The following is a 23,089-nucleotide window of genomic DNA, read 5'->3' on the forward strand; positions in this document are numbered from 1 at the left end:
TTTTAGCCGCGTGACCGCTCCGAAATCACGACTTATATTGGTTTATTTCTTAATATAATGGACAATAATTACATTAAAAAGAACCCGCTGCAGTTACTCAACATGGGTGTAACACTGCCACCTAGGGACACGTTTAGCTAAGTGTATATCTATTTATAGACCTACAGGGACTATTATGACTGTTAACCAGAGAGCTCACTTGGCTTTAATATATCTGCTGGAGAGGCCTTTCCTAGAAGTCACAGTGGGAGGAAGAAGAAGCAGTCCACATAATTTATTTCCCACATGGGACACAGTTTAGTCTGAGTTAAACCAAGCTTGTATTATTGGGACAGTAGTTTAGTTTAACATTTAAATAGACAGTCAATCCAACTGAAATGAGAGCGTAATCTACTAGGACACACTCAGTTACATGTGCAACTTTGTTCTATTGAGAACATTTTGAATTATTCTCTCCTTTGACTTAAGTAGGATTTAAACTTTGTTTTCCTGGTAATATAGGCTTTTGACATTGTATTGGTTTTGTGACGGCCCTCTAGCTTGTGGCAGGGCCTGGTGTGTGTGTGTGTGTGTGTGTGTGTGTGTATGTGTGTCTTGCAGGTGCAGGCTGGAGCTAATCAGCCTGACTGGGATCACCTGTCCAGGGTCCCTGAGAGGGTATTTGAGGCTCGTCTGCTCCATCGCTCGTAGGCTGCTGAACCTCCGTCCCATCAGCACCCTGTCGTGTTAGCGGTTTAGACTGCCGTGTGCAATTAATAAATGTGTGTTCCTTGTCGACAACCCTGTGTGTCCCTCGTCTGTGTCGCACCCTGAGAGCCGGGCCGAGCCAGTTTGTTTGAAGTAAAGGATCTGAATCTTGAATACACCCAGGTTTTATTTTTTTGTGCAATGACAAAACGATCGGTCCATTCACACACCTTTAGCAGTTTTCCACCAACACCCGTTTTCCCCGCTAGACCTGCCCGGTGGCTCTGGCCCCGCCCCACCCAACCTTTCCCTGCTCTCACCTTGAGACACAGAACTTTCCTCCCGTCAGTCCGGACGAGGCTTCCCTCCTTCACCGCTCTGCCTGGGACTTCTCTTCCGTCTCCGCTCCACAACGCGGCGTCGCCATGAGCTCCAAACTGTGGACCGAGGAGCAGTTCAACTGCCCCGTGTGTCTGGATCTCCCGAACGACCCGGTCACTATCCCGTGCGGGCACAGCTACTGCATGGGCTGCATCAAGGACTACTGGAGCAAGGACGACCCCAAGGGGGTCAGCTGCCCCCAATGCCGAAAGAACTTCTGCCCCAGGCCCACCCTCTCCAGAAACACCATGCTGGCCGAGGCGGTGGAGCAGCTCCGCAAAGGGGCCCTCAAGGCCGACGTGCGGGAATCCATGCGGAACGCCCGCTCCTCCGGCGCCAAAGGGAAGCCCTCCTCCTCGTCCTCCTTGACCTCCACGGCGGTGCCGTGCGACATGTGCAAAGGGGAGCAGCGGGCGGCGGTCAAGAGCTGCCTGTCGTGCATGACCTCGTTCTGCGCCGCCCACTTGAAGCCCCACTCCACCAAGAAGGCCCTGAAGGCGCACGAGCTGATCGCGCCCACCGCCAACCTGGCGGAGAAGATCTGCACCCAGCACAAGTACCTGCAGGAGTTCTTCTGCCGCCAGTGCAAGATGTTCATCTGCTGGCTGTGCACCAGCAACCTGCACAAGGGCCACGAGTGCGTGTCCACCAAGGTGGAGCGCCTGGAGAAGCAGGTAAGGGAGGCCGATGCTGCGGCCGGGGAGAACGTGGGTGTGTTTAGAAGTAACAATCTTTATTTAGTCAGTGGAAAAAAAACAGATTATCGGACGAAACACAGTTTAATTTCTTGGACAGAGTTTCGTTGGTGGTTTCTAGAACAGTGTAGTGTTGTGTTTTCATTGTTCACAGCTCGATGGGTTTCTGTGCCTCTCCTTTTGTGTCTCAGCGTGACTCCTGCCGAGGACATTCCTAACCGCATTCCTGTCCAATCATAACGCTCCACCTTCTCACATTGTCCTTCCGTGTGACACACACGCACACGCACACGCACACGCACGGCTGTTTCCTTGTTTCATTGTTTTCATGCCCCTTCTTGCAGAAAGTGCTGACAGATATGCAGACTGAGAATCAGCAGAGGCTGAAAGTTCGGGAGCAGGAGCTGAAGGACATGAAGAAGATGATGGCCGGGATGAAGGTTGGCCGGTCGCACACAACCAAAATGTCCCTCATACAACTCTGCAGCGGTACGGCTGTTCCAGATAAGGGGGGTCAGTGTTTTTGACCTCCTCCTCCTCCTCTCTCCCAGCGATCTGTCGACCGGGTGCACGAGGACACGGAGCAGGAGCTGGCGGAGCTGCAGCGCTCCATGGAGCGGCTGCAGGAGCTGCTGGAGGAGGCGCTGGACCAGGCGGGCATGGAGAAGATGGGACAGGCCCAGGAGGTCGTGGACAGCCTGGAGGCCGAGGTCCAGGAGCTAAGGAGGAGGGAGACGGAGATGAGGGACCTGTCGCTCTGCGAGGACCACATCCGCTACCTGGAGGTAACGGCCGGGCCGAGGAGGGTTAGAGTGTCCAAACTACGGCACGCGGGGCCAACTGGGGCCCACTGATCTTTGACTTGAATATGACTAAACGTGCATTCATTTAAAGGCATGTGAGTCAGTGTGCAGCCCGCTGGAGACCAGCGACCTTCCTGCCGTCACGGTCAACCCGGACGCGTCCTTTGAGCCTGCGCGGGAAGCCATCCTGGACCTCCGGGACCGAGTGGAGGACCTGTGCAACCAGGAGCTGGGCAAGATCACCAAACAAGGTCCGTTGCCGGACGACTTCCGGTCCCGCCTCTCTTCTCTTCCCTTTTTGCGGCCTGTCTTTCATCTCATCTCGTCTTCTCTCTTCCAGTCAACGACACCACTCTGTTCACGCTGAGAGACTGTAAGTCACAAACTTCTTCCCCCAAACCACACAACATGAACGCAACAGAAGAAAGACGTCTTTGCTTAACTTCCTTTTGTCTCCTCCAGCTAAAGCAGGGTCGAAAGGAGGGATTTTAAAATGTGAGTTTTTTTAATTTCTTTATTTCTGAATGAATGTTCAAGGACTCCTGAACGTCGTTATTTCATAAAAGCTAATTCCCCCTCCAGTGTTCGGTCTGGGCTCTCGCAACACCAACGCTCGTCCTCCAGGTACGTCCAGCGTCTCCAGCTCCACGCCTCACCTGTCATCACCTCGTCACCTTTAACGTAAACCTCCCTGTTTTCTGTCCCGTCTCACAGCGCCCAGCATCTCAGTGGGAGCGAGGAGCACGGACAGGCGAGGTGACGTGAATGCACCTGCGACAATATCGTAAATTTAAAAAATATATACACATTTAACCTGCGTGTTAACGTTGTGTCATTCAGGTGTCGGCATCAAGAGTCAAGACGTGAGGAGCAGAGACGCCCCGCGAGGTGAGGCGCCGCATGGAGCAAACCTCAATGAACCTCGAATCTGTGATGGAGCAGTACAAATATGTGTGTGTGTGTGTGTGTGTGTGTGTGTGTGTGTGTGTGTGTGTGTGTGTGTGTGTGTGTCCTTGTAGTAGACAGAGGAAACACAAGCTCACCTAGACTCCAAGACCGGCAGAGGAGGGAGGAGCGAGAGACAGGTGTGTGTTCCTGAAAGATCACGTGGCGGGAGATACCGGCAGCACGCGACTAACGCTGGAAGCATTCCTGAATATATTCACGCTGCTTTTAAATCAATAAACATAACGCGTTGTAAAGCATTTTTATGACCGACAAGGTCAAACATCACATGACTTCATAGTTCAAGGTGACTTTTTTGTTGTTGCAAGGCTCAAAAGTGAATTTTAATAATCACAGTTTTTGGAAGAGGAGTTTGTTTAGTTTCACGCTTTCATCAAACGTTTCGATCTGATTTGTCCCGTGTCCTTTCAAACAGTGAGGGAGACCAACCCCAGCCCCAGACCCAGCCCCAATCCCAGCCGCAGGGAGCCTCATTCTCAGTCTCTTTGGAGCAGGGCCAGCCAGAGCCAGGCTGTTCCTGCAAGTATCCCTACTCCGATCCCGGCCACCCCAGCTCCAGCCCCAGCTCCAGCCCCAGCTCCAGCTCCAGCATCATCCGGAGGTACAACACCAACCTTCGTTTGCTGCCACCGACAATAAAAAGGTTCAGGCGGGAGTCTAACCTCCTGTCCATCCTCCTCCCCCTGTGTTCAGGCTCCGGTTTCAGTCGGATGGCGTCCATCAGCAGCCTGTTTCGCTCCCACCGTCGCGGCACCACCGCGGCCAGCCCGGCCGGTACGCTGCCAGAGGGAGGAAACCCATGTGAGATCAGAGTCCAAGAAGCATTTATATGTTCAGACTTAAAGCCCGAGAGGCTTCATTACAAACGATATCTCAAAGGAAAGCGGACGGTCCACAGATTCTGGACATATACATCAAATCTGCTGTGACCAGTAACACAAACATACTGATCTTTACACATCTGAACAAACCTCACAAGTGTTTCCTTTATGATTATTATTCCAACATTGTGTCTGTGTCCACTCTGCAGGGGGGATGGCCGCTGTGTCCGAAACACCGACAGAAAGTAAGATGGCCGCCTTCACACATGTCCAATCCTTTTAGGCTCACCACTCCAACACGGACTGTGTTGTTAACATGCATCATCCCTCCCCTCCTCCTCCCCTCCCCCCTCCTTTTGGACAGTTAACCCAGGCCTCTTCTTGGACCTGCCCACCCCGGTCTCCACGATGCACGCGCCCGCTTTCCCCGCACGTGAGTAACACGTGTGCAATGGAACCCATTTGCAAAAAATGTGGCCTTTTTTTTTTTTCTTTCCCCGTGAGCTGACACGTCGTTTGCCTTCCCAGTGAGGGAGCTCAGCCTCGACAGCATCCAGGCCCCGGAGCCGAGGACCAGAGAGGAGTTCCTGCAGTGTGAGTCGCTCTTTCATGGTCACGTTCTCTTAATAATCATGGATGATAGAAGCGTTTCGATATACTGTGAACTTCACCGCTTAATTTCCGTGTGACTCATTCTCCGTTGAACCCTCCAGACTCGGTGACTTTGACCCTTGACCCCAACACGGCCCACCGGCGGCTTGTTCTGGCCGAGGGCAACACCAAAGCCACCCTGCAGCCGGCGCCGCAGCCCTACCCCGACGCCCCCCAGCGCTTCGACGGCTGGACCCAGGTGATGTGCGCGAGGCCGATGAGCGCCCAGCGCTGCTACTGGGAGGTGGAGTGGCGGGGGCGGGGCTCCTCCATGGGCGTGGCCTACGGCGCGATGGCGAGGAAGGGCACGGCCGCCCGCTCGGGGCTCGGCTACAACGCCCAGTCCTGGACCCTGGAGCTGTCGGACACCTGCTGCTCGGCCATGCACGACAACGAGAAGAGGGACATGCCGGTGACCTACTCCCCCCGCCTGGGCCTCTACCTGGACCTGTCCACGGGGACGCTGGCCTTCTACAGCGTGGCGGAGAGCATGACGCACCTGCACACCTTCCACGCCAACTTCACGCAGCCGGTTTACGCCGCCTTCGGGGTGGGCAGCGGAGTCGGGGTGGGTCTGGACTTCGCACTCGGACAGTTCAGCTCCAGCTCCGACATCGTCAAGATCTGTCCCATGTGAGAGGCGTGCAGGCCGGGAAAGCATCCACAACAACAGACCGCAGGGGAATACGTTTGGGTTGACTTTCCGCACTAGTTCTTCCACAAAGTATGAGTAATAAACCAATGGGTGAGTCAGCAGTTTTGTTTCCATTGCTTTATTTAAAAACGGAGAAGAGGCAACTGAATAATAGCCATGAGTAGTTTACAGAGGATCATGACCTTGAATTGGAGGACTGAGGAAGTGACAGAACATTTCATATTTTAGCCTAAGCAAGGCGCGCACACACACACACACACACACACACACACACACACACACACACACACACACACACACACACACACACACACACACGCACCTGAACCTCCTGCTTTACTGGAAAAACAGGGGGTATGACAACTAATCTAAAGATATGAAGTGCCTTCTTTCCTCTTTAAACTTCGACAAACATACATACGAAATAAAAAAAGCAACTTTTGCTAAATATTTTACATTGGGTTTTTTGCACACGTGAATAAAATAATCACTTTTGGCTTCATTTGGATTCCATTTGTGTGGGAAAGCAAAATAATGACTCATATTAAAATGTTAGCCGCGGCCGTTACTGTGTTCTCATTATGTGTATATTATTATGTTAGAATATGTACACTTCAAAAAGTGGTGTCACTAAAACAATAGCTTAAATATAAAGTCAAAGTGCGATAGCGGAGAGGGAGGTCTGGCTGGATCGACGGATGTTGGGGACGACGGCACTGAAGGGGTCATGGTGGGGGTCAAGCGCTAAGCTCCGCCCCTCCTCGTATCTAAAAGCATGATATTACAGAATATAAACAAGTCATTTGGATGAACTTTCTTTACGCTCTTCTGCAGGAATACTCCCACCTGCTGGCCAGTGTGTGAACCATATAAACAATGTGATAAAACCCGAATATCTCACAGGCCTGAATCAGATTCAGTGATCGAGCAGTGATCCTCAAAACAAACACAACCTCCAAATTCCACTTGAGTGTAACTAATATATACAAACATGGCCTCTCGGCAACATGAACCACAACAGTGCTGGCTATACTTAAGGCCTCCGACCATTAAAAAAAACACACCCACAAGGACCCAAAGGAAAAGGCAGACCCGGTCTTGCTCGCCGCTTCAGGCTCCCTCTTCTCATACAGAGGCTTGCGAGAGGCATGGTCGCTCACCAGACCAGTAAAAATCATTAAATATATTGATACCGGCACGTTAATGGCATGGACTACAAGGTTGGCCCGGCAGTATGCTATTAAAACAGCGAGCGCTGAAAGTCCTCGTGTTATGAAAGCACTGATTTTCATTTGGAGATGACCTAAAACCATCCGCTGTATAATGGTTATGGTCGTATTTGATTACAGGCTAAAGCTTTTCTGAGCAAGCCCTTGGAACAGCCCGGATGCTCAGCCGCTCTCTCTTTCACTGACTTTCCCTTCTGACGGACGTATTCCTTCATCATAACTCAATCTCCACTTATCCACATCCACAAACCTTCGTCAACGTACTCGTTCCCCTCCTCCTATCCCTGCACCTGAGCATCCAGAGCCTCGCAGGTAAACTACAGAACCTAATAGATGACTGAGAGGTAAGGCCTCGGCGACCGTCTACACGCGCAGACGCGGCGGTGGAGCTAAAAACAGTCCAATCTTCGTTGAATTGTGCTTTTAAAAAGGGGGTTGTTCTGCCCGCCGGATGCCCCGTCTCCTTTTCAGAGTGGAGGGAGGTGTAAAAGAGCGGTGGGAGTGTCTGCCCCTCGCGGTCCAGCCGCCTCGTCCCCCTCAGCGCTTTGTTGAACTAGACGGAGCGTGCGGGACGGAGACGAGATGCCGTCGCCGCTCTTTAGGGTTTCCCCAGGACGGTGGCGGGATGGCCAGGGTGGTGGGGTGAGGGGGAGGCGTCGGGTGGCCGGCCGACCTCCCCGCTCGGGCGCCAATCATGGCCGGGAGGCTCTGGTTGCGCCTCAGGCCGTCCAGCAGGCTGCCGCCGCCCGCCGACACGAAAGTGGCAGAATCCTGGCGCGGCGCCTCAGACTCGGCGCTCCGGAGCACCTTGGAGAAGCCCAGCCGCCGCAGCCGCTCCACCAGGCCGAGGTCGGGCACGACGCGCCCTGCCTTGGGGGACGGGACGCGGGCCGGAGTCCCCTGGGAGGGGCTTGGTAGGTCGGGGTGCGGGGAGCGGCCCAGGTTCAGCCCATAGACGTCCTGGAGAAAGAGCTCTGCGGGCCGCGAGGCGAGGAAGTTGTCGGCCGCTTGCTTGCGGGCGTCCGGGGGCACCGGGGAGGGGGCCCGTGAGTGGGTGGGGGAATTGGGGGGGGTGCCGGGGAGGAGGCGGAAGAGGGGCTGCCGGGGTGCGGTTTTTGGGGACGGAGGTGGGGTGTCGGTGGAGACTTGTGCGGAGATGCCCCTCTCCAGGACCAGCTTGGCCAGCCCACTGGTGGGCACTGAGGGGCGTCGAGGGAGAAAGGAGTCGCCCAGGCTCAGTCTGCACGGCGTCAAAGGGGTGCTGGGACCCGTCCTCATGGAGCTGGGTGTGTTGGCCATGAGGGACGACTGGGTACTGAAAAACATGGAGACGGGTACGAGGTGAGAAGAGAGTCCTGTCATTCACGACAAAAACGACACAAAACGTTCTCTGCGTCCTTTGCGGAGGACTTACCTCGAGGTGACCTGAGTGATGTCACTAGGGTGCAGGATGCTGCAGGTCGTGAAGGTGTAGGTGGAGAAGGTGGAGCTCTGGCACTTCCCTGGATTTTGGACTGAACACGCAATAAATTAAGTCATGACAAACAAATTCATAATGGCAACAATGGGCGGTTGCACCCTAAAAACCCTCTCGTTTAAACAGTCGCGTGGCGTTTACCAGAAGAAGACGTTGACGTGGAGATGAAAATCTGACTTTGTGATTGGACCACGGTCGCGCAGGCTCCTGGGATGGGCTGAGGGGACGTCTCGGTGACATGTCGGGGCGCGGGGGTCAGACAGAAGGAAGCGTCAGATGTCGGGACGGGTAGAGGCAACACCGTCTGCTTCCTGTCCCTCCTCTCGGCCGGCGTGGACGTAACGCGCACCTTGAAGGTGATCCCGCCTTCCTCCTCTTCCTCGTCGACCTCCTCCTTACACCGCTCCGCCGCCCCCTTCTCCAGGATGCCGCCGTGCTCCTCGTCCTCCGCGTCTTCCTCCATGTCCGACAGGCGGTAGACGGCGTCCTGAGCCAGTGGACGGAAGCCTTTGGTCACCACCCCAGGGTGGGGGTCCAGGATAGTGGCCAGGTGTGGTTGGGCCAGCTGCTGCCAGTGATGCAGCGTCAGTGAGCCTGTTTTAAATACAAAAATATCATTCTGGTTACTTTATTTCAGGAGTTTAACATGCCTAAAGATCCACTGGAACCAGCTCGTAAAAGGATGATGTCATTGTTTTAAGTCCAGAGTCTCAAGTCAAAACACTGGATTTCTCCCGTCTGACAGCTGAACACTTTACCTTCCATGGGCTTGACGATCTGAAGCTTCTCGGGCAGGAAGGTCCTGAAGATGCTGGAGCTGTAGGAGAGCTCTGACAGGTTGGAGAACGAGGACATCACGCTGCCCGTCGGCGAGCTGCGGCCGCTGGCCTCCCCGTCGCCCTCTGGGCCCGCCAGGGCCTGCAGCTTCTTCTCGCGCTCCGCCTGGAAGAACTGGCGCTCGCAGAGGAAGTTCTGTCGTCTCAGTGACAGCCGGTGGAGCGCTTTGGTCAGGTCGTTTCCTCCTGGACAGCCGGGCTGGCCCATTCGCACCTCCTCCCTGCAGAGCACACTTAATTATGAAGATGAAAGGGGTACGCATGTCTTCCTCAAGTTAATATCCAAGGCAGGGATCTTGGTGACGGTACCGCTGATTGGACGTGAAGGGCTGTGCGGTCATCACCAGGGAGCTCTGTCCTGAGCCGGGGATGGGAGGCGTGGCCGAAGCGGGCCGTGAGGCCGAGGCGTTGATGGAGCGGACCGTTTGGAAGACTCTCTTCTGGGACACTCTGCAGGAAGAAGAGGTATGAGGTCAGAGACACGGTCGTGCAGTCTCAGCCTCAGGACCGTCCTTCAGTGGGGAAGTTTGGGTTTCTGACCTTTGGTCCTGAGTGGCGATCTCCTCATCGACACTCAGCTCTCTCCTCATGGTGCCCTCGATCTCTGCTGCCAGGGAGTCCTGCACACACACACACGTTTATTGACCTATACTGTACTGATAGGCACTGTTAATTGTTGTGTAGTAGTGTGTCTGTTCATCTCGTGGTCTCTCACCATGGGGTACAGGCCGTAGGAGAGGTGCCGTCGCATCCCAGCAGACGGAGTGTTTCTACTGCGCAGGTCCTTGATCTCCTCCTGGGACTCATGGAGCATCTCTACACACTCCGCATTCCTGTCTGCCGACTCGTCCAGCTGCAGCACACACACACACACACACACACACACACACACACACACACACACACACACACACACACACACACACACACACACACACACACACACACACACACACACACACACACACAGTTAAGGTAAAGTAAGCCCTTGCATAGGTATTTGAATTAGGCATGCAATCAGACTTTAAAGTATTATTTAATTTGTCAATTTAATTGTCTTAAATACATTTCTAAAGCCATTAATGGATTTACAAAATGAACATGATTACTAATTAAAAGATACAACTTTTTAAATGAGGCATGTAAACTATTAAAATGTATTCAAATTATTTGTTTAATTGTATTTTTATTCGAGTCGATAGTCAATGCAATAATTTTAGTATTCATTAATCTGCCGAGTGTCGCTCACATAGTGTCGCTGTATGTTGAAGCTGCAAACATAAACATCTGGGATTTAGATATTTTAGTTCAAATGAAACGAGTGCATAAACAGAAGTATTCAGGATCTGAAAGAAGACTTCCTGTGAGAGATGATACCTCTGCTGTGAGCTGCCTCTGAGCTTCTTTAGACGCCTGCAGGTGGATCCTCAGCTCCTCCTTCTCCAGAGCCAGCTGTGTACAACACACACACCAGCATTTAAACACCTCCCCAAGTCAAGACCACCAAGTCTCAAGTCTTACTCCAAGTCCAAGGGAAGTCACACTTGAGTCTTTAAAGTTTAGCGGTCCTTCCAGCCGCTCGGCCTCCTCACCTCCTTCACTCTGCGTTGCAGCTCTACGATCTGTGAGAGCAGCTGAGAGATTTCCTCCTGGTGTCTGAGCAGCTCCTCGTTCTTCTGCGACAGCTCGTCCGTCATGGACACCATCTGGCTGTTGGACTCTCCTGCAACCGGTACATTTACATCTACATCATTGTTCAGCACAGTGGTTTAATGGGTTCAAGTGTTGGATTTTTTCCCCCCGTTTTTTTTATTTATCCATTTCCATCAATGTATTGTTTTCTTCCCGGAAATCGATATTTAGATTTTTTTTTTTTTAGCACCAGTATTGCAAAATACCCAAACGATACCCATCCCTACTCACGGAGCTCCTTGACGCAGTCGCTCATGAGCTGCTGCTCCTTCTCCTCGTAGGTGACGGTGTCGCTCTTCAGTTGACACGCCTGGAGAGGAGACGAGGGAAACCAATTAGCACCTGCAGTAATCGCGGTCACGATTTAAAAGCTCCCACTTCCCACCGTGTCTCCAGCACCCCTCGTACCTCGGACCTCAGGGACAGGTTCTCCTCCTCCAGCTCCAGCAGCTTGCCCTGCAGACTCTCCAGCTGGCCGAGAGCGCCGGCAGCCGTGGACATCCCCGCCGGCCGGGGCTGCCGCAGCGGCGTGGACGCGCTGGAGTCGGTCTCGCTCTCCTCAGAGGCGCTGGCCACCATGCGCAGCAACTCGTCCTTCTTGAGGAGCTCATGCTGCACCTGGTGGACCTGGCCAATGGGAGGGAGGGGGGACGGGGTTACTGTGTGAGACAAACTGATCATTTTTAAATGGGTCTCCTTCAAATATAGAAACAAAGACCGAGCGTGTGTGCGTTACCTGGTCCTGGGCCTGTGCCAGCTGCTCCTCTAAGGCCTCGTTGCGTTCCTGCAGCAGGTGGTTCCTCTGCAGAAGGGACTGACCGATACGAGCTGCCAGCTCCAAGTCTCTGTCCCGCTGTCCAATGAGAGCACAGACCGTTCAGATGCCGCTTCTTAACTGCCAAACAAGTTGTCCCCGAGCGAGTGGGGAGGATGGAGGGGGCGACCTACCTCCGCCAAAAGGTGCGAAACCACTTCGATGTCATTGTAAGTCTTGGTCATCTGCTCCACGCGATCCCCACTGAGGACTGTCCAGAGAGAGGACAGTTTACCATCAAGCGCACAAACACACACACACATGCCGTCTGTCTACACACCGTGCATGCAAACACAAGAGCATTTAAAACAAACCACACATACCACTCCACTTTACTCGCGGCCTAATAAAGAACGTTCGGACCACAAGCAGCCACAAGCCGTTACAGAAACACTGCTGATACCACTTGATGAAACGGCTCCACAACATGGCGATGTGGTTGTGAGTGGTCTGAATGTAATGGAGCCACAACACACACACACACACTATACGGTGCTATGAAGCTGTCTACACAGGCAGACAGCAGACCCACACTCAGTTAAATTATCATCTGCTGTCGTCTACATGCGAAAAAGCAGAGACAGACTGCAGCTAAATGGAGCAGAGCAGGAAGAGAGAGAGGAAGATACCTTTGGAGAGGCTCTGAGAGCCGGGGTGGGAATAGGAAGAGGGCTCCAAGGCAAGATACGCTATAGAGAGAGACAGATAAAAGAAGGGGAAGAGTTTAGAAGGTTTTCAGTCTAATGGGGCAGAAAAGACAGAAAGTAAAGAAGCTGAGGGGGGTGGAGAGCTGAAGCTTCAACATATTAGCGTGTTGACAATCTACACATCAATTAGTCCGGTCCGCCTTTTAGCACCTGAGTGGGTGTCGCTGGCGCCGCCCCGCCGCCCCTTCCACCTGTCCAAAGAGAAGTGGCAACTCTAAAAAAAATCACTGAAAACATCGGCAGGCTCAGCGTGGCGCAGGAGCGAGCTACATTTCAGCAGGAAGAACGTGCGGCAAGCGGCGCAAAGGGAGCCTTGTGTCCGGTAATCCGAGGCCCGCGGAGGTCACCGGCGGTTAAAAATAACATCTGCTGCCCAAACGGAGCCATCTTTGTTATACATATCTCTTATGTTACTGTACATGAGACGACAAGGGTCTCACACACATATACAGTATGAATATCCTTTTACCTGCCGGAAGAGTAAGGCGTCGCTGTGTAGATTAATGCACTGCTAGCATATTCATGGTCAATGAGTGACCCATTTCAACACTGGATGTTTGACAGTAACGTCACCCGCTGCAGGTACAACATTTAGTTTATGCGGGAAAAAAAAAGTAGTAATACTTTACATTTTTACCCAATTGCATTATCAACCAGAATTAGAAATTATATGGACAAAGGGTCAAGTATGAGGACAAAACAAACGTGTCCATTTTACTGGTGTTGTAGTGCTGAAGTGGCGCTTCCACAGGTCTCCTACTTGTGTTGCTGATGTGGTTTTGCGAGGTTTGTGCAGGCAGCACACACACATGCGAGGTCAGAGTGGCAAACACTAGACAGTATTAGAAGCGGGCTGGTCCTGGAAATGCATTTTGCCGAGCAGCACTCACATTCCACTTTGCATTGAAGGAGCTTCTGCTGCTCAATGAGCTTCTTTTTAAAAAGTTTTTGCCGAGTCAGACCGCTGCCTGTTCCGATTTCACAACACAACATAAGAACGGGACACTTGAGCTGTACTTGTGTCATCGCACCGAGTATTGGAGTATCGAGGCTACGGTCAGCACTCACTCCTCTCTCCTGGGCGGCACTCGAACATCAGCGTGCCTCTTCCCGAGTGCATTGGGCGCTATTAATAGTTTGGATCCGACAAGTGGAGCAAATGTTTAAGCGAGCAGGAATAGGACTCCCTGACTGTACCACTTCTCTCACACATAACCTGTACATGATACTGTTATCATGGAAACAAAACCATCCACCTCGACTCAAACCTTGTGTTAAAGCTTGTGTGTGTTCAGGTCCGATCTAATTGAATTATGCTTTAAATTAAAACTGTTAAAACAAAAGGAGAGGAAGTACAGAAAGCACTGAAAACGTTGACAGGAAGTTGTTCCTGAATGCTGAAACTTGTTTGAATGTAAACACGCAAGCATTCGTTCAGACTGGCACCACTTCCTGCCTTTCAACAAACACCCACACACACACTGTACACTCGCTCTGCCTGACCTTGCAGACTCGACACTGGAGCTGCAGTCACACCGGCTCGCATGTCAAACACAAACCCACACACACACCCCGAGCACTGCCTGCACTGACCTTCCACAGCAAAGTTGTCGTAAACCTCCTCATTGTGAACGTTTAAAATCGGCATGATCCGACTCCTCGCTCTACCGTCCTCTCTTCATCCTCTATCAACACCCCCTTCCTCCCTCGTCATCGCTCTGTCCCGTGACTCTGGCTCCGGTTTTGAACTGCACTTAACTCCGGCTGCTTCACTGGATTCCTCTTGCCCACCGTCTCTCACACACACACACACACACACAACCAAATAATATCCGCGCTTAAATCCCTGCCATTTAAATTAGAGAGGATGTACTTTGTTTGAAGCAAATGCCTCACGAGACAAAACGCCATCTGCTCGCCGATGGTGAGCCGCGGGCTTCAACCAATCAAACGACGGCAAACAGAAGGGACACAGGTGTCCCGCCCCCCGACCCTCTAGATAACACCCACACTTACTCATGTAGCGGAAGGTCTCCTCGGCCAGCATCGGGGAGATGGCGCAGTGCGGTGCGGGGCCCTCGTCCGGGGAGCAGCTGGGGGACGCGGCCCAGTCCTGGCTGTCCGACAGGTAGACGGAGCCGGAGTCGGCCGAGCCGGAGCCCAGCGAGCCGTAGCGCTTCCCGCTGCTGCCCAGCCCCTCATCTGTGGGCGAGACGGGACGGATTGAACATACGGCCGATTGTCCGGCATGTCATGATTACTTTCATCGAATGACGCGGTATTATGAGATCACTGGCGGGAAGACTGGAAGCAGAATACGGCTTGTAGTAGGAGCCTAGTTGCCATATTTATATGCTATAAATATTCACCTGACAGAGGCCACAACCAGCTCGAGAACTGGTGGTGCATGACATCGAAAACAAAATCAAGGCTTTTACTATGTTATGCGTCACCATGATAACATCAATTAGAGATGAGGGATGCTTTTATTTTGTTAAAAAAACGGTGCAGCCCGGGTGAGTGTGGGCCGATGAAGCCTTTGAGTGTGTGTTTATGTCTGTGTGTCTTTCCACTTCAACAGACGTGGTTTGCTGGGACAGACAGGGGTAACTATAGCATCGAGCCCGAAGACACGGCTCACTGTACTTCAGGGCAGCGGGACACTGGCGCAGTAATACTTGTATGTACGCAAAGCTCACACTGCGCCCTACCTGTCTCTGTGCTCGACTCCTTCTTCTCCACCGCCCGGGGTTTGACTTCAAACATGTCCTGTCCTTGGAGCGGGAGGGGGGGGGTTCCCCGCTCGCTAACACAAAGCTGGACCCGGGAGCCGCTGTGACATCACATCCTGTCCCTGCGCTGATGGGTGGTGCCCGCGCCCACCTTTACCTGAGAAGAGAAGCGTTTGATGTCAAAGAGATGAAGATATTCACAATGCTTACAAGTCAAATTAGGACCTATAAAGAAAAGAGAATCAAAAATTCCTCCCACAGTGTTTGCTGCTGCTGCTTTAATCTTCTTCAAGGTTTGACAGATCTTACAAACCGTTGGAAACGACATCCGCAAAGCCCTAAAATCTCAAGAATCTGCAAGACTTTTACTCTCTTCAGTCTGCTCTGTCGCTTAGAAAACATAAAGTCCCTCTTTAAGAATTCACAGTGGGAAACATGCAGAGCAGCTGCTGTATATTTTCATTTCCTGCTATGTGTCACATGTTTTTTAGGGGGGGAGAGCCCGCCCACATCCTGTTGAGTCTCGGCAGGGAATGCTCTGGGGCTTAAAGGGATGACTGCAGGGAGGAGACAGGCTGCACTCTCTCTTAAAGGGATGAAGTGGAGAATTTGGGAAAATGAGCTTCTCTATTGGAATTTGGTCAATTGTCACTCCCAGGTTACTTCAGTTGCTGCAGGAAACATTCAAAACTCAAATTAATGGGCAACTCTGGCAATTTAGCATTGCGCCTCAATGAAGTTGTGAGAAACTTGTCTGTTTTTTTAAAAGGGAAAAGGAAAGATGGAAGCAGCAGAGGGGGAGAGATCACCTGACTTTTAGAGCTTAGTGTCAGTGACGCCCCAAAACACTTCCCATGATGCGATTCGACAGCATTTCACTGTATTACAGAGACGATTTCAAGGCTAAACTGCTCTTCACGTGTCAAATCTGTGCTCTTTTAAGTGGAAAGAGATTGCAGCTCGTGACAGCTACTTAGACAAAAAGGACACCGTGCAGGTTCATGCAATCCCAGTACCATCTGCATCCCTGACCTCAGCGCAGGCAGACATATCGGTGTGGGTGGGTGTAGGCATGCCTTTGGAAAGACACGAGTCCTTGGGCAACATTCATCCTCTGCTTGCATAACACTAAAGCTGGAATCGTTTGTTCCGTAGAGGAGATTAATGTCATACACGCACCGCTGCAGCTCAAATGTGCCGCTTGGCATCAGAGGCCTGGGAGATAAAAATGTACTGACCCATTAACGACACCCGTATTGGAATGAATAGTCTAAGGGAGGGGGCTGAGTGCAATCTTCTACGCACAAAATATTGCATTTATTAAATCATCCTAAATAGCTCAGTAAGAGCTGGGTAAAGAAACAACGCACCAATCATGTCGATAGCAACGTCTTTCAGAGGATGCTTGTCCCTCCCCCTTGATTTAAAATGCCACAGCTGATCTTGACCAAGAGGCCTGTGAGTCATCTCATGAGCAACACTGTCACAGACAGGCAGCGCTGTGTTTGTGATACAGCCTGGTACTGTGGGGAAACAGCAAGAGATGCAGTCCTTTGGGAATCTAAAAAGAGCCAGCACACAAAAATCAATCTATACACTGCTTCCTGTGGTTTTGAAAAAGACTCAAGCTCTCAACCTGGAAACCGCCACTTAATGTCGGTGACAGATTATTGCAGTTTATAAGTGTGAAATGGAAGCTACGGCTGCAAGATAGCAGCTCCGCGAGTCACTCTGTGAAACACACGGACAACGCAGCAGCACTGGGCACAAACAAGGTCCCGTCACAGCCGTCCCACAGGGGACTCGCTGCTTAGTCCAGCTTTTTACAGGCTTCATCTCCCTTCGCGACTAATCCCATCACTCGGCTGACGCTCTCATCCAGAGTGACCTACGACGAAGTGCAGCAGCAGAAATGTCCGTATCTGTAGTCGGCCCCATCTCATCTGACAAACTGGACAGGGCCCGGGGGCTTGTGTTTTTGTTTGTAAAGAAAGGGGACATTGGAAGGAGCATGTGACTCTGACTGGACCAGAGGCTGTAACTGCATAAACTGACACCTCAGCCATCAGCAGAGATTCCTTGCCAAAAGAATATGAATTATTACCAACAACATCATAAAATACTCACTTTATCAGATTGGCTGCCAACATCAGGAATCATTAACCTCCATATGTGTCATCACCGAGCTACTTTGTGGTTCGTTAAGGTGCCAAATGTAACACAAGATCCCCTGATATGTCAAAAAAACATACATTTAGGATTAAGATGTTCTATTAAAACATTATTGTTGACTTTGTCGTTGATAAACGAGACGTTTACAATCTGCCAACATTGATTGTATACATATACCTTTAGGTATAAAGGTTAGCATATTATAAACCAGCTCACCAATAAACAAACATGTTTAGCAGGCCAGCTAACAGCCAAACCCACAGACACGGAGGAGAGGTCGTTGTTGGTTCTTCATCAAAATATCTTTTAATTTGAACGTTGATTCTTTTTTATTCACTGTTATTAGGATATTAGCATCAGCTAACGTTAAGTTGACCGACATGCGAAACAGTGACAGCTCCACCGTTGCTCGTCATTGCGTTGCCCTCGCGAGCTCAAATTGACCGCGTCCCTCACGCGGGGCGCATTTACAGCATTGCGGCCATTAACAATGACGTTTATGTCATTTATTATGAAGTGAAAAATAAAACACTTACCCAGTGTCAGTGTTATTCCACGGCATCTGTTATTACAGTTTTACACGCGGTGTCTTTCCATCCCTTCACCGAGACCTGAAACAATGGAGCGGAAGGGAGGGAGACGGCTACGAGCTACGAGTCATCGAAGCGCGACAGTAAACTCAGTGACGTATTTAACCCGCGCCAAGGATCTGTGTCAAATTAAAAGTCCTGTCAAAAAAAATAAATAAATCTAATTTTCGCGTTGGGATGTCGCGCAGTTCTCTATTGCCTGTAAAACTCGATACTTCATGACCCCCCTAAACCAAACAACGAAAGAGTATCGAGTTTAGAGACAAAACGCCCGTTAGAATATTGATATCAGCCTCTCTTTTGTATTTTTAACTTGTTTACGTCGAGGCGCTGTATTCGCAGCCGAGAGGAGACGGTAAGCGACTCATTTTCAACACGGGAACGTTTCTCTACACCAAGTCAATAGCGTTACAGTGAATACAAGAGCTATTTGTTTTAACTGAGCTAACGTTATCTTGAATACATTCAATACTCAGCCTACATGTTAGCTAAATGACATTAGCCGTCGGTTTGAGTAACGTTCGCGGTCTGGTTAAACTAAAATGGCTGCAGTTAATCTTAACCTTGAAGTGGACTTGAGTCTAATACTTGCTCAATAATGTTGGATAGTAATTAACTCAAGTTGTGTACATAACAAACGAGGCTGGACGTATTTAATGTCGGCTTCTCATCGGGACTTTGGGCAAACAGTTTCCCCGGGCTTCATGATTGGACTCAGCCTGATGTGGGTATTTGCTGGTTAACTTCATATAATTTGCTTAACCTAGATCTCCAGATCACCTGACGTAGCCAGGTGAGACGCACGCGGATGGCTGGTTTGAGAGCTGGCTGGGGTCGGACGGACGCTGGCTGCTTTCTACTCTAGTGTGTGTGTGTGTCTGTGTGTGTGTGTGGTGGGATCAACGCTCGTCTCCTGTTACACCGCTGCTCTTCGTCATCCCCTCACTGTCTCTCCTTCGCGGTCGGTTCCTTCTCGGGCCCGTGAGCGGATGAATGCCATAGCCTGCGGTTTTACCGTCGCCGAAAGGACTCCATGTCTTTCTTGGTAAGAATATCCCGCTGGTTTGTTTTTTTCTTTCACTACGTGCCTAATCGCTGAGCTGACATCGAGCGAGATGTGCAGTCTAGTGGGATGAAGCAAAGGCAATCAGTCTCTCTGGTTTGCGATGCACCGACATGTGTGTGTCAGATTATCTGATGTAGTTTTTCTGAGGGACATAAAGAGGTCAAATATTCCTGAGATGGCTTGTATGGAAACCCTGATTCATCTACACTGCCATACATGACGTCGATAGGGAGGCTACTGTGCATTGCTCACATCTAATGGACATCTACTTAAGTATGCAGCTCTGTGGGGACGCATTAGTCACTCGGCTGCCTCTTATTGTTGCCTGTTATTGTGCCCTCACCACTTCTGATAAAATGCCTTGTAAGTGCCCCCCATCTGGCCCTGCCCAGTGTATCACCCTCCTCTCCCAAAGCTCCTGTGATGTTTTTACCTCTCCACCCATTCTGTTGTCTGTAGGGCATGTCTCACCTGTGCTCCTCCTCCTCCCTCCCTCCCCACTTCACCAGGACTGTTCCTGCATCTCCCACACTCAAGTCCAGCCCCTGGACATAGAGGATCAATATGAGGACATCAGCCACCATTTCCTGGTCAGTAGCCAAGACTGTCAGCACGGAGTCGGGCAACACACTGACGCTCTTCCACATATCACCACTGTTCATTCATCCATCCATCTGGGGCTGATTAACATGTCGTTAAGTTGTTTAGGATCGTAACTACTGGAATCACATTGCAGATGTTGAAGCTGTTGGTAGCGTTTAAAGAGGTGCTCCATCAATTTAATATTCTCACACAAAAACAAATGAACGGACAAAATTGGAGCGTTAGATATTGTTTACTGTGCTGGCACAGTAAACACACTCAGCTGATGTGTTGTGTTTTCAAGAAAGCCGCATCCCCTCCCAACCCCTTTATGCTCTGCACAGTGTCACAGTGCCTCCCTCTGGCAGCCACTGTGCCCGCACACATAACCTCACCACAAAGTAGTTTTTGGTTGATGAAGGTCATGGATCACCGGAAGCCCTTTTAAAGCGGCCGCACATGCGTCCGTGTTCGAGCACCTTTTAAGCGACGCGCTTAACATGTTTATAAAAATGCATGATATGTGTGTGTGTTCGCCCCGCAGAGCTGCGATGGTTCTGAATACACCCTGCAAGGGCCGGCAGGTGGTGATGACATCACGGGGCTGTCCGCTGAGCCAGCCCACTACCAGCTGCTGTCCGAGCTAGGTGAGAACACCACAAGCGCTTCAGTCAGGCAAATGGTTCCCTCTCCCGGGGGAAGGATGATTTTCACTTGAAGTCAATTCTCTGTGTCACAGGGAGGGGCTTCAACAACATGAGCCAGGTGAACATGGCCCGCCACGTCCCGACGGGCCAGCCGGTGGCCATCAAACAAACCAACCTGGACGAGTGCACCGAGGAGGAGCTGCTGCAGCTCATGGTGAGCCGGTGCTCATTTATTTGAGGGACCTGTTTGGCTGAGTACACGTGGTTCTTCCCTTCAAAGCTAAAAACCTTTTCTTTTTACTTTTGAGGCACGCTTTCGGCACAATAGCTGCTTTCCACCCAGGTGTGTTCACAGCTGATTCTGTCTCAAACCCCAGAACGAGGTCCTGCTGTCCAGGCGGTTCCGTCACCCCAACCTGCTGACCTCTCGCCTGGTTTTCGGCTCCTGCTGCCAGCTTTGGGTCCTCACGCCCCTCATGGCCTACGGTCAGCCGCTGCTACGCCGCCATTCACTTTTTTTTGCGTTTTGTTTTGCCCATAAAATCATTTAAATTGAGTGATTATGAAATGCAGAACAGACAAAAGCTCTTTATTGTTTTTGCGTTCCCTCTGTCTCTAAATTCAGATAAATCACTGCTTTCCATGAGAATTACCAGCTCAGTTGTTCTTCTTCCTCCCTCTCTTTCCTGCAGGCTCTGCAGACACGTTGCTCCGAACATATTTCCCAGATGGAATGAGTGAATCCTTGATAGCGTACCTTCTGTACGGCGCTCTGAAAGCATTGGAATATCTGCACCGGATGGGCTACGTTCACCGGTCGGTGGGAGACGGGTTGACTTTAGCGACAACATCTGTATTACCAAAGTGGAGAAGTACTTAAAAATGCTTAATGTCTGTCCACATGTTCTTTCCCATCAGGGGGGTGAAGGCCAGTCATATCCTGCTGTCTGGGGAGGGGCGAGTCTACCTCTCGGGGCTCCACAGTGTTTACAGCATGATGCGCGAGGGGAAGAGGATGAGGGTGGTGTTCGACATGCCCCACCACAGCCCCGCCCTGTTGCCCTGGCTCAGCCCCGAACTACTGCGACAGGTCAGGACTCCCCAGATCCAGAAGCAATGCGCCGGTGTCGGTACCTTATTCCTAATGTCTCCTGTCTCGCCTCCATCCCACATGGTGTTGCCCTCAGTAGGACCTGCACGGCTATGGAGTGAAGTCTGATATCTACAGTCTAGGTATCGTGGCCTGTGAGCTGGTCAGCGGCAGGGTGCCTTTCCAGGAAATGGCCCCCACTCAGGTAATGGAAACGCTTCCATCCAAACCTATGTCGCTAGAATAACCACATTATAATACACACATCCATACATGTGTATGGATGTGTGTATATAATAATGTTTCTTGCCCCCCCTCCCCGTCCAGATGCTGCTTCAGAAGCTGCGCGGCTCCCACTGCAGCCTGCTGGACGTGGTTCCCTTCCCGCTGGGCGAGTTGGGGGGGCTGAAGGTGTCACGGTCCGGCGTGGACTCCGGCATCGGGGAGAGCGTGGCCACCGGGAGCATGACGCACAGCGCCACGGCTCCTCCCACCGACCGACCTCAGAGCCCTGCCCCTAAAAACCACTCGGTCACCCTGCACAACCTGGTCCAGCTGTGTCTGCAGCAGCAGCCCGACCGCAGGTCAGTGCCTTCGAGGACCAGTCGGCCTCATTGTCAAACACTCGTGGCTGTAATGCATAAGTGTTTCTTCTTTTCTTCTTCCATAGGCCGTCAGCATCCACCCTGTTGACCCACGCCTTCTTCAAACAGGTGGGTTCGTTGGGCTTCTTAGCACATAAAGATAATACATGTAATCAGTATGACTTTAAGCGTGTTTAATCAAAGGTTGGTGTCGTTCTGTGACAGGTGAAGAGGCACACCAGAGACACCTTCCTCAGCCTCATGTACCCAGCGGTGCCCCTCACCAGCCCAGAGGACCCTCCGGTGTCCAGCCCCCCTGTCCCGTCCTGCCACGCTCCGGTGTCGGCCTCGGCCGAGGCTGCGTGGGACTTCTCCTAATCCCACGACCTCTGACCCCCCCTAAATCTCCAAATCCTGACTAGCAAGCCAAACCCAAAGACAATCAAAGCAAAGCAACGAGGCCAAATCCTACTGTGCTTTTATTTTGTATTATTAACACGACTCTCTGAGCCTTTTTTTAAAAAGTAGTTTTCGTTTTTTTTTATCTGTTTGTCTGATGCATATACAGAGTAGTGAGATGGGGACGAGACTGTGAAAGTGCTCGATCAAAGATGCTGCTCTGTATTATATGTCATCGATCCATGATGACGATGATAACAATGGACCGTCAACAAGTCACACAGCACAAAAGAACAATCCGTTGACTTATAATCACACACTTCCTTCAGAGATGAACGCAACTACCAGTTGAAGGAAAAGGCCCCCCCGCCCTGAAATACTGTGTTAAAAACAGCAATTTGTGTTAAAGACATGTTGTTTTCACAATGTGCTCTTCATATCTACATGGCCGATGGTTACTATTGAACCTGAAACATGGAGGAGCTTGTTAACTGAATCTGAGTACGTCAGAAAGTTAAATCCTAACAGGTACTGACAAAAATAACCCCTGAAGCGCAAATGACTAAGCGAGGGTGTGTTTTCCTTTGACGTGTTTTAATGTATTCAGACTGTGAATAGTTAATACTGCGGTACATGAGATATTTACAACATGCGCGCATATATATATATATATATATATATATATATATATATATATATATATATATATATATATATATATATATATATATATATATATATATATATATATATATAATTTCATTCATCTCTATATCCAGTGAGTCTGAGCTCATTCGGCACACTTTTAGTAGT

At 50.9% G+C, this 23,089-nt stretch overlaps 3 protein-coding genes across 5 annotated transcripts; 2 read left to right on the top strand and 1 right to left on the bottom strand.

Moving 5' to 3' along the window:
* Positions 1-1,112: 1,112 nt before the first annotated feature.
* On the top strand, positions 1,113-5,895 carry trim25l (tripartite motif containing 25, like). The gene is made up of 16 exons (XM_068590287.1): positions 1,113-1,742; positions 2,108-2,203; positions 2,315-2,548; positions 2,658-2,817; positions 2,907-2,939; positions 3,029-3,061; positions 3,149-3,190; positions 3,281-3,322; positions 3,407-3,454; positions 3,586-3,651; positions 3,948-4,133; positions 4,226-4,333; positions 4,563-4,598; positions 4,718-4,786; positions 4,882-4,947; positions 5,067-5,895. Exons 1-16 carry the CDS (start codon positions 1,113-1,115, stop codon positions 5,639-5,641), a joined length of 2,424 nt encoding a protein of 807 aa, XP_068446388.1. The 3' UTR covers positions 5,642-5,895.
* Positions 5,762-18,019, bottom strand: trak2 (trafficking protein, kinesin binding 2). Of its 2 annotated transcripts, XM_068590285.1 has the most exons (17): positions 17,855-18,019; positions 15,126-15,303; positions 14,431-14,616; positions 12,337-12,396; positions 11,842-11,918; positions 11,630-11,746; positions 11,302-11,520; positions 11,125-11,203; positions 10,794-10,924; positions 10,579-10,653; positions 9,917-10,054; positions 9,742-9,821; positions 9,511-9,651; positions 9,124-9,422; positions 8,507-8,959; positions 8,303-8,402; positions 5,762-8,203 (listed from the first exon to the last, which is right to left on the bottom strand). In XM_068590285.1, the coding sequence occupies exons 2-17, from the start codon at positions 15,178-15,180 to the stop codon at positions 7,426-7,428; spliced, it is 2,988 nt and encodes a 995-aa protein (XP_068446386.1). In that variant the 5' UTR covers positions 15,181-15,303; positions 17,855-18,019; the 3' UTR covers positions 5,762-7,425. The 2 variants fall into 2 exon arrangements, with proteins under 2 accessions (XP_068446386.1, XP_068446387.1); XM_068590286.1 differs by lacking the exons at positions 12,337-12,396; positions 14,431-14,616; positions 15,126-15,303; positions 17,855-18,019 and adding an exon at positions 14,008-14,388.
* stradb (STE20 related adaptor beta) lies at positions 17,997-22,926 on the top strand. Of its 2 annotated transcripts, XM_068590288.1 has the most exons (12): positions 17,997-18,263; positions 18,676-18,953; positions 19,484-19,564; positions 20,101-20,203; positions 20,296-20,417; positions 20,581-20,689; positions 20,896-21,019; positions 21,122-21,293; positions 21,394-21,498; positions 21,621-21,877; positions 21,964-22,006; positions 22,103-22,926. In XM_068590288.1, the coding sequence occupies exons 2-12, from the start codon at positions 18,942-18,944 to the stop codon at positions 22,253-22,255; spliced, it is 1,281 nt and encodes a 426-aa protein (XP_068446389.1). In that variant the 5' UTR covers positions 17,997-18,263; positions 18,676-18,941; the 3' UTR covers positions 22,256-22,926. The 2 variants fall into 2 exon arrangements, with proteins under 2 accessions (XP_068446389.1, XP_068446390.1); XM_068590289.1 differs by lacking the exon at positions 18,676-18,953 and having other exon boundaries at positions 18,221-18,263.
* Positions 22,927-23,089: the final 163 nt, after the last annotated feature.

Source organism: Clinocottus analis, unplaced genomic scaffold, assembly GCF_023055335.1.
Source record: "Clinocottus analis isolate CAN_PGR_092001 unplaced genomic scaffold, fCliAna1.0.p SCAF_24, whole genome shotgun sequence".
Classification (NCBI taxonomy): Eukaryota; Metazoa; Chordata; class Actinopteri; order Perciformes; family Cottidae; genus Clinocottus; species Clinocottus analis.